Consider the following 11168-nt stretch of genomic DNA (forward strand, 5'->3'; position numbering starts at 1 on the left):
AAACAACCTAAAAGCTAAAAATAACAGTGACAAAATATTATATTAGAGTAAGAAGCCTACTTACATATGAAATTCTATTATTAAATAATAGAATAAATACCTATTGATTAAAACATTTAAATTTTCCACCCCAAAAAAATTAAAAACGTATTTTTTATATATTTTGAATACATATATTATGTATATTATGAGCATTTAATTTAATTATTTTTTAATTATTAATGATTTTTTTAATGCAGACCTTTTTAAATATTACTACATAAAAGCATATGAACACAAAACAACCTAAATAAAAGCTAAAAATGACAAAATATTATATTAGAATAAGAAGTCTACTCACATATTTCCTCTGCGTGGAAGGCTCAGTTCCTTCTAGAAAACGTAATAAAGACTGAGTTAATTTAAATATCCGAAGTCACGCATAACATACATAATACACTTGCGGACACAAATAGCCTGGGCTATATTTTATGAAAGCATCCACCAGGTGGGTTTTAATGGAACCACAAATATTGCATTTAATATTGCATGAAAATATAAAGCATGGTGGCCTTGGATTTCAAGAGACTCAAGTAAACTGAGGGAATTAGGCCATGAACAACCTCACACAACAACAGTGAAATATTGGATTTTAAAGACTACATTATTTATCTTTGTGACATTGCCATCAATTTAAAACCTACAGGGTTTTAGTGAAAGTTCTGAACCAGAAACAAATCCTCCAGTCCACTTAGAGCTCAATAATTAGGGAAATGCAAGGTTTGTCTTATACCCACTCAAACTAAACTGTAGTCCACATAATGTTACACAGCTAATGAAAATAGAGCAAATTTGGTTTTGTATTCCTGGATCCAATTTTATCACTGACCCTTGGTTTAATGCTTATAAAGCTTTAAGGACCTAATTCATAATTAACATAATCAAATAATGCTATAACCTCACAAAATTCCTCAGTAGTTGCCAAATTCCCAGTCCTGAAAACTAAAGCTTTTCAATGTCTCATTGTCCCTTTTTGGCTGGAAAATCACTGTGAGTGGGTTCAGGCCACCAAATATTTGGATGGACATCTGAAAGATTAATCATGAAGTATGAGGCCAAATGAATACTTCATTAGTTGCATGGCTGGAGTGTATAATCTTAAAATGCCTAAAAGAATCCAATATCGGCATAGTACAAAAACTTAAGTGCTTATGTGGAAACATCCCTTGCTATCTTCTTTAGCTCCATTACAAATAATGCTCAATCCATTTCCATAAAACCATTTGTGGCTATCAAATCACTAAATGCATGACTGATATCCAAAGCTCAGCCTTATGGACACTACTCATTCCCTGCTGCTTTTGGATATATATTTGTCAGCCTTCAAAAGTTGGAGATGTTTATGTCAACTCATTTTGTTTTAAAAGAGCCAGCTTTGGCTTTTCCTAGGCTGTCGTGTTCCAAGGGGGCTTTCAGTGTAGTTTACTTTGTCACTTTGAATGAATGTCTTGTAGATGACCAATTACAATGGTTGTCTTGTTTAGTCTCTATTCATTTTGTGCCTAACCTTTCCTCAAGGATGCTCTTTATGAAGAAATAAGCTACTCTTTCTAAAAGATGTGTTTAAAAAAAAACAACATTTCTTTATATATTTCGCAGTACTTGATTTTTGCCAGAGTAAAGCTCAGAAGTGCACTGAGTGAACTTAAGTTGGGCAACAAATGAATGTACTACTGGTATTGCACAATGATAGGTGTTAAACTCTAATAAACCATTTAAGTGCTGTGTCACTCTGTTTTGTTTTGCACAATCGCACACTTACGTGCATGCAGTTGTGGATTATGAAATAACGTGAGTCAGAAATTCAGGTTTACCTCTGTGTAACAGGTTAGACCTGACATGCGTGGACAGAACATCACTCATAAGTTACTGCAGGGGGGTGTTGTAAACGGAGTAAGCTGAAATGCTGTCATTTTAAGCATTAAGGAATTAACTACAGAAGTGAAATCACATATACATGACCAACATCCTCCTGAGGTGACAGTAGATGTGTAAAAATGTAAAGAATTCATACATGAGGTAAGAAAGTCTACTTCCATGTCTGGTTTGTTATTTTCATGTATTCATGATGATGAATGTTATTTCGTTATTTCGAATGTTATTGCAAAATGCATGTTATTATTAATTTAGTACTTACCTGAATAGAGATATAGATTTACATAAAATATGTTTACATATAGTCCACAAGGGAAAATAATAGTTGAATTTATAAAAATGACTTCGTTCAAAAGTTTACATCCTCTTGATTCTTAATACTGTGTTGTTACCTGAATGATCCACAGCTGTGTGTTTTGTTTTGTTTTTTTGTGATAGTTGTTCATGAGTCTCTTGTTTGTCCTGAACAGTTTAACTGCTTGCTGTTCTTGAGAAAAATCCTTCAGGTTTCACAAATTCTTTGGTTTTTCAACATTTTTGTGTATTTGAACCCTTTCCAACAATGACTATATGATTTTGAGATCCATCTTTTAATACTGAGGGACTCATATGCAACTATTACAGAAGGTTCAAACACTCACTGATGCTTAAGAAGGAAAAACTGAATGAAAAAATATGATATTTAGGCTAAATGTACACATCTCCATTCTGTTCAAAACTTTTTACCCCCCAGCTCTTAATGCATCGTTTTTCCTTCTGGAGCACCAGTAAGCGTTTGAATATTCTGTAATAGTTGCATATGAGTCCCTCAGTTGTCCTCAGTGTGAAAAAATAGATCTCAAAAATCATACAGTCATTGTTGGAAAGGGTTCAAATAAACAAAAATGTTGAAAAACCAAAGAATTTGTGGGACCTGAAGGATTTTTCCTGTTATTGGGGCCGCTTCAACTCGCAGACATTAAAAACAATCCGCGGCAACAGTGTTAAAGGTCAACTGAAGTGCTTTGAAACACACTGCATTATTTCATGTGTTAACGTTTTTTAAATTAAACAAGAAAGACAGGGCGGGACATATCATGCCTCTCCATTCGCACTATTTGCCATTCATCGTACAGAAAATACTAATTCTGTGAACAAGTGACCGATTTCGGCCACAGTTTCAACATCTATTTATCATGTAGGGGGTGGGTCTTTTTGGATTCTAAAGAGCATCTGATTGGACAGAAAGTTTGTGGAGAAGCTGACGTGCAGGGTGATTGTTAGAGTTAGAGACTGTAAGTTTTTAATGCATATATCTTCTAATTGTGAATTTGGTAGTTGTTTTAGAGCAAACCAGCTTATAGCTAACATTAAAGTTAATATATTCATTCTAAAAGCCAAAAAAAAAAAAAACTTTGATTTCATGGGGACTTTAAAGTACCCCAATTCTGCGGGAAAACTGCTGACTTGGCAACACTGGCACACACGTACAGATATTTGTATTATATTTACCACTTGACATTAATTTACACAGTTTAGGTGTAAATGGCAGATTTCTAAATTGTTAATTGTTCATTTGTAACAGGAAAACATCTTATTACTATGTCAGAATTTAAGACGCAGATCTTATAAAACAGAAATACATACTAAAAAATATGTTTTGATTCATTCACTCCCCCGCCTCCTTACTGACATTCTGGTTTCAGGCAAATACATCACAAAGCACCTTTATTAGAGAATAAAAAATCTATTTAGACATAGATTATAAACACTATTTCATCTGGAGGGTAGTGCAAAAATAAGCAAAGGCAGGACTTTCCATCATAAACAGATCGAAGCATAACAAATGCCGTAATCACCATGGCAACTGCTGCTGAAACGTGTCGACTACATTGAAACGTGTATCAAATCAACAGCTGTTGTTTATTTTTTTATGTTGTTAATATAAAACATGTACTGATAATGTTATATTGCCTATTTACAAAGTATGTAAACCAAAAAAAGCGAGTCAAGTTAAAACAAGCCATTTTAAACACTGTACGCTTTTCTATTCATTGTATACAAACAAACGGATGAGAAAAGAGTGATATAAATAAGTGGTTCCAACGAAGCAGCGATCGCTTTACAAAAATATAATAACCTAAAATATGCTGATACTGATAAACCACTATATTTATTTCGTTACATTAATAATATAGTCAATTGATTTAAAATGAATAACATGACTTATTCACTCTTACCTGCAGACCACGCCGCCTCAGTATATTTGGCTCATCCATTATGAATCTATTTAGTAGCTTTCCTATGTTTGTTTTAACCCATACTGCACGGATGAATGTCTTTCACTCATGAGATCTCTAACCCTGTTTCCTAGTCACCCAATCCATCCCCGAAACAGCGAGCACACTGTCACCTGACTAGAGGATGAGAGTGTCTGCGAGGAACCAATCAGAGCGCGATTCTTTACAATTAAGGCGGTAGTGACTTGAATCAGGTTGTTGTGCTGAGGAGCTTCCCGAAGTGCTGTCTTTCATATTAATGTAGGCAGGGTATGTAGACAGTGCAGTTAATTTAAAGAAAATTCTTTAACAAATGAGCGTCAAATTAGGCTGAACATAATTGTGTAGGCTAATGTTAATAATGGACGTGTGTTTAAGCTTGTGTGTCACAGTCACAGAGGTAATTTACTTTACTTACTTTCTGTTTTCTGTCTGGTAGCTATTATTGGAATTTATGTGACAATTTATGTATCTCGTGATATCAGTTTTGCAATGCAGTTGTTTTGGTGTTTAGTGAAAACTTTTTCATATGGAGGGTTTGCACTTACATCAGATTTGGTCAGTTAGCTGGATGTGCGGCCATATTGGCGATACTTGGATGTAAACAACAGTGTGGATTGCATGGTTAATGTACTACTAAATATGTTGTTCTGCTAATTTATGCTGTCTAAAAAGCTGACAAAACATGTGGAAGCTGTTAAATCTTATAGAGAAGGACTTAGTAAGCAGGTAAAAGGGCACAATATTTTGACAAACTAAAGTTAATACGTAAGCAGTATTAATTAAAATACTAGTCTAAAATTTCACCTACCTGACTGGAAATGATAAGAACAAACATGAATGTTGTCAAGATTCTTGCCATGGAAATCCTGGCTTAGCGTGGCCAATCACAAACAGCTTTTGTTTCTCAGACAGTTTTTTGCACTCTTCTCCTTGATTTGTTTTGACTTTTGGTCATTTTTCCCGATCCTACCGATTAGTACAGCCCAAAACATAAGAATAATTGACAATTTTGACCAATTGACAGCAGCAATAATCAGCAAAATATGCAAGTTTTGTTCAGTTCAGTGGCATTGTTTATGCTCATTTCTGCCAATATGGACCATATATAGGATGTACAGTGGTGTGAAAAAGTGTTGGCCCCCTTAATGATTTTTTATTTTTTTGCATGTTTGTTACACTTTAATGTTTCAGATCATCAAACAAATTTAAATATTAATCAAAGATAACACAAGTAAACACAGCATGCAGTTTTTAAATGAATGGGTTTTTTTTTCATTTAAATCCAAACCTACATGACCCCCCCACCCCTTTTTTTAAAAACATAACTTTGGTTTATCACACCTGAGTTCAGTTTCTCTAGCCACACCCAGGCCTGATTACTGCCACACCTGTTCGCAATCAAGAAATTACTTAAATAGGACCTGCCTGACAAAGTGAAGTAGACCAAAAGATCCTCAAAAGCTACACATCATGTTGAGATCCAAAGAAATTCAGGAACAAATGAGACAGAAAGTAATTAAGATCTATCAGTCTGGAAAAGGTTATAAAGCCATTTATAAAGCTTTGGGACCACAGTGAGAGCCATTATCCACAAATGGCGAAAACATGGAACAGTGTTGAACCTTCCCAGGAGTGGCTGGCCGACCAAAATTACCCCAAGAGCGCAGCGACGACTGATCCAAGAGGTCACAAAAGACCCCACAACAACATCTAAAGAACTGCAGGCCTCTCTTGCCTCAGTTAAGGTCAGTGTTCATGACTCCACCATAAGAAAGAGACTGGGCAAAAATGGCCTGCATGGCAGAGTTCCAAGACGAAAATCGCTGCTGAGCAAAATGAACATAAAGGCTCGTCTCAGTTTTGCCAGAACACATCTTGATGATCAGCAAGACTTTTGGGAAAATACTCTGTGGACTGATGAGACAAAAGTTGAACTTTTTGGAAGGTGTGTGTCCCATTACATCTGGCATAAAAGTAACACAGCACATTACATTACAACAATTCTGCCAAGATGAGTGGGCCAAAATTCCTGCACAGCACTGTAACAGACTCATTGCAAGTTATCGCAAACGCTTGATTGCAGTTGTTGCTGCTAATGGTGGCCCAACCAGGTTTTAAGTTTAGGGGGCAAACACTTTTTCACACAGGGCCATGTGGGTTTGGATTTTGTTTTCCCTTCATAATAAAAAAACTTAATTCAAAAACTGCATGTCGTGTTTACTTGTGTTATCTTTGATTAATATTTAAATTTGTTTGATGATCAGAAACATTAAAGTGTGACGAACATGCAAAAAAAAAAAATCAGGAAGGGGGCCAACACTTTTTCACACCACTGTAATTATATATTTAATGTTGTCCCTTCCAATGTCTTTGGTGCATACAGTGTCTTATTTGTTGTATTTGAGACTTAAACTTTTGATAAATGGAAAAAAAAAAAATATATATATATACCAGTTTTGCTAATGAAACATTCCCATTTTCAGAAAACTGGAATAATTTGGGCAGTTAGCCTGGCACTGTCAGTCATGCGATATTGTTTGCTGATTTGAGTATTGTCTGTCACCAAGTGGCACCACAGTGCTTTGATTTAACAATGCAACATTGAATGAACAACATCACAACACAGCATGAGTCGCTCTTTGTCCCCCTCTGCTCTCCTTTTATGCACAGAATGCAATCTTTAAATGGTTTTTCCAATGACTATTACAATGTAAATCCTTGTTTTTTTTTTTTAATACCCAACTGATTTTGAGTGCACATTATTTATTTAATTTTAAAATTGCACTTTAATGGACCAAATAGTTTCCTTTAGTCCCTTTTGCCCATTGTTTATTTATTTATTTTCTGTGCAGTTATTTGTTGTGGTAAATGAAGGGGAGTGTGGTCTTTACAGTCCACTGCTTTTTGTCCTTTCCTATTACTGTGTGTGTTTGATGCACTGTGTTCCTGGAACAAAGACAGGATCATTTGTGCTTGTTAGAGTTATTTGAGCATGACAATTATTATATTATATCCAGCTTTTGAGGCTGAGCTTTTTCCCTGCTTCCTACCCAATTCATAATTTAAGAAATGTGTCCAAGTTTATGAAATGGTTTATGATGAAGTCTAGCAAATGTATTAATTTCTAAGATTTTAGTACATTCATAATACGTATAAAGATTTTCGTGACAGAATTTACGCAAGAGCTGTGGCTTTCTGCAGTGATTAAGGGGGTTTTGGAATTTTGCATAATGTAATTATTGCCTTCTCTGCTTTTTTTGTTATATGTACACTACCAGTCTAAAGTTTTGAACATGAACAATACGTGTTTTAATGTTTTTTTAATGAAGTCTATTCTGCTCACCAAGCCTGCATTTATTTGAGTACAGCAAAAACAGTACAATTGTGAAATATCTTTACTATTTAAAATAACTGTTTTCTATTTGAATACATTTTAAAATGTAATTTATTCCTGTGTTCAAAGCTAAATTACTCCAGTCTTCAGTGTCACATGATCCTTCAGAAATCATTCCAATTTTCTAATTTTTTTTTTTTGAAAGAAAATATAGAAATAATTCATTTTATTGAATAAGGATGCTTTAAATGGATCAAGAGTGATGATAAAGACATTTATAATGTTACAAACGATTTCTATTTCAGATAAATGCTGTTCTTCTGAAATTTTATTTTACCTGAAAAAAAAATATTCAGCTGTTTTCAACATAATAAATAAATGTTTTGACTGGAATAATTATGCTAAATTCAGCTTTGAAATCATAGGAATGAATTACATTTAAAAATATAATCAAATAGAAAACAGTTATTTTAAATGTACATTTTTTCTGTACTTTGATCAAATAAATGTAGGCTTGGTGAGCAGAAGAGGCTTCTTTAAAAACATTTAAAATCTTACTGTTCAAAAACTTTTGACTGGAAGTGTAACTTATATTGGTTTTCAGTTTATATTGTCTTTTAAAGCATTTATTTTACCTAAAAAGTAACATATTTTGACATTTTCAAAAATAAGCAATGTGTCTATAGCTTTATTTTTTTATGTTCAGTTTTTGCTATTTTCCACAGTAACCACTAGAGGGACTCATTTATCTATATAACCTACATCTTCAGGAAAACCAACGTCTGACACCAAAACCTGGGTGTCAGATAAATGGAGATGTTGTTTCTGTATTATGTCTTTTTTATCGTGAAGCTGAGATTTGTCACTATTGCTTACACCCACGTTTATTAATGAATAGACTGAGGGGAAACACATGGAACATTTTCACTACTTTATCAATAGCACTGTTGCTAGAATTAACTATTACACACACAAACACAGAACTGCTCTATAAGGTGAGTGTCCTACAGGGATGTAAATTAATTGGGGTTTGAGGTAAAGATTCCCCAAATCGATTTGAGAATTGCGAAATGAGAAAATGTTGATTGCAGCCATTAAACAACTCTTCTTACCGTTGTTTTTTGCAGCGTTGAGCATTATAACCAATCACACGCATATTTGTTGAGCGCATGAACTACAAATACCATGGTTAAACTATGGTCAGTGTAGCAAAACCATGGTTAATTTGTGGTTTACCTATAGTAATCATGTTTTTTGTTTTATTTGTAGTAAAACCATGGTTATTTCATAAGGGTGCTGCAGTCACGAGGACGTTCTTTGCTCGCTTTCTGTAATTTATTCCCAGTTGGAATAACCTATTTGTTTTTATTCCACTGAGATAACCATTGTCAAGTCATTTTCTAAGGCATAAAAAGTTCTCAGCCTAATTATAACCTAATTATTCAGTTTCTCCACACAAACGACTGTAGTGTATTTTGTTAATCAACATTATAATAATTCTAACAATGTAAAGGGCAATAATCGACCATGAGGATTTTGTGATAATATTGCAACCAGTGTTGGGGGTAAGTTATGTAATCAGATTACTTTTTTCCAAGTAACTAGTAAAGTAAGGCATTACTTTTTAAATTACAAGAAAATATTTGAGATACTTTTTCAAATAAGTAACACCAGTTAATTTGTTTTCCCATTTATTGACTGACAAGTCTCCAGTCCCCATGTTGAGAGAAATCAGAAGTACAGATGCGTTGTGTGGGCTGTGTAAACTTGATGTTACAGAACAGTTCTACGCTAAATGTGAACATTAATTTAGCTCACTCACAAAAAAACAGATTTGGCGTTCATCAAATGAATTAAAACAGTGAAATGCAAACTCAGAATATGATGCAAACCTGCAATAATTAACTATGTTAAATAACATAATCCCATTTCATTAACCAGCATCTTTGCTGCTGACCTTTGACAATCCAGTTCAACCATACTAATAAGCAAAAATGACTTTAGATGAACAAACATTTGTGCTTCATTGTTTTTAAAGGAGTAGTTCACTTTCAGAACAAAAATTTACAGATAACATACTCACCCCCTTTTCATCCAAGATGTTCATGTCTTTCTTTCTTCAGTCGTAAGGAAATTATGTTTTTTGAGGAAAACATTTCAGGATTTCTCTCCATATAATGGACTTCTATGGTGCCCCCGAGTTTGAACTTCCAAAATGCAGCTTCAAAGGGCTCTAAATGATCCCAGTCGAGAAAAGAAGGGTCTTATCTAGCAAAACGTATGCTTATTTTCTAAAAATAAATTACAATTTATATATTTTTTAACCTCAGGTGCTCGTCTTGACTAGCTCGGCAAGACGAGAGTTTGAGATTGAAAAGTATATAAGTTGTAAACGTTTTTAGAAAATAACCGATTGTTTCACTAGATTAGAAACTTCTTCCTCGGCTGGGATCATTTAGAGCTTTTGTAGCTACATTTAATCTGCATTTTGGAAGTTCAAACTCGGGGGCACCATAGAAGTCTATTATATGCAGAGAAATCCTGAAATGTTTTCCTCAAAAAACACCATTTCTTTACGACTGAGGAAAGAAAACATGAACATCTTGGATGACAAGGGGGTATAATGTACTCACATTATCTGTACATTTTGTTCTGAAAGTGAACTACTGCTTTAAGAGTGTTGAACCTTCTTCTCCTGCGTTCTACTGTACAGATGTGTATTTATTTTACCTTTAGCCTGAGGCTTATTCATTTCACTTTTTGGTGTGAAAAGGCTTTTACGTTGGCTAAAATAGAACTTTTTATATTAAAAACACATAAACAAGCCCTGCCTAGATTTAAAAAGTAATGCAAAACTAATACAAAAGTAGCATAACATTACTGTCCATAAAAAGTAACTAGAAACTACCTTTTCAAAAGTAATTAGTTACTTTTTTAGGGAGTAACGCAATATTGTACTGCATTACTTTTAAAAAGTAACACCGATTGCAACCCTACGCAGCCACATTACATTTACCTGTAAGCAGCATTTAACGTGTATTCATTGTAAGTGTGTATTTTGGTAATTTAGTTGTAAATTAACTGGACGAACTTGTCCTTTAACCTGCAGTGGCAAGAGAGTTGGATACTTTCAGAAAGGGGGCAAGTGGGGTGATTAAAAAATTACATATTTAGGTCAAGAAATATAATTTGTCTGATGTAACATATGGTGAGTTCTTGAAAAGAGTTCATTGTGGGTGTGTATTGAGTGCACGTGACAAACGCAGTGTTTTAAATAGAGTCACCTTTTTGTTTGGCTTCAAATGACCAATTACTCAATCCGGTGCTCTTGGCATTCTGACAGCATGAATGCCAGAGTGTTTGTTTAAAACATACCTAAAAACCTTTCACACACTTTTTTTTTTAACTCAGAAGAGTCATCTGGGCCATGTGACGCACAACACGTGACAGGCAAGCTTTGGCACTTATGCAAATTATTCAACCTTTTTTTTAGTTCAGTTTTGTTTAGATATGTCCTGCTTTATTTTACTACTGTGTGTGGCTCTTGTTCTACTGCCATCTGTCGTTCGATATGGAAACAAATATGTTGTGTCCTGTGAAAACGAATCATATAAATGTAATTTAGTCAAGTTTAGGCAAGCCCACACACCTGGGTGATC

The 11168-nt window shown here is 34.3% G+C and overlaps 1 protein-coding gene across 1 annotated transcript in view; it reads right to left on the reverse strand.

Moving 5' to 3' along the window:
- mast3a (microtubule associated serine/threonine kinase 3a) overlaps positions 1-4259 on the reverse strand; it is a 37049-nt gene extending 32790 nt beyond the window's left edge. Inside the window, exons 1-2 of the mRNA XM_073848684.1 lie at positions 4134-4259; positions 341-372 (exon numbers count right to left, since the gene is read on the reverse strand). Coding sequence (XP_073704785.1) covers positions 341-372; positions 4134-4172 — 71 coding nt within the window. The 5' untranslated portion in view covers positions 4173-4259. The remainder of the gene's footprint in view (positions 1-340; positions 373-4133) is intronic.
- Between the last annotated feature and the right edge of the window lie 6909 nt (positions 4260-11168).

The sequence above is a fragment of the Garra rufa genome, chromosome 10 (genome assembly GCF_049309525.1).
Source record: "Garra rufa chromosome 10, GarRuf1.0, whole genome shotgun sequence".
NCBI lineage: Eukaryota > Metazoa > Chordata > Actinopteri > Cypriniformes > Cyprinidae > Garra > Garra rufa.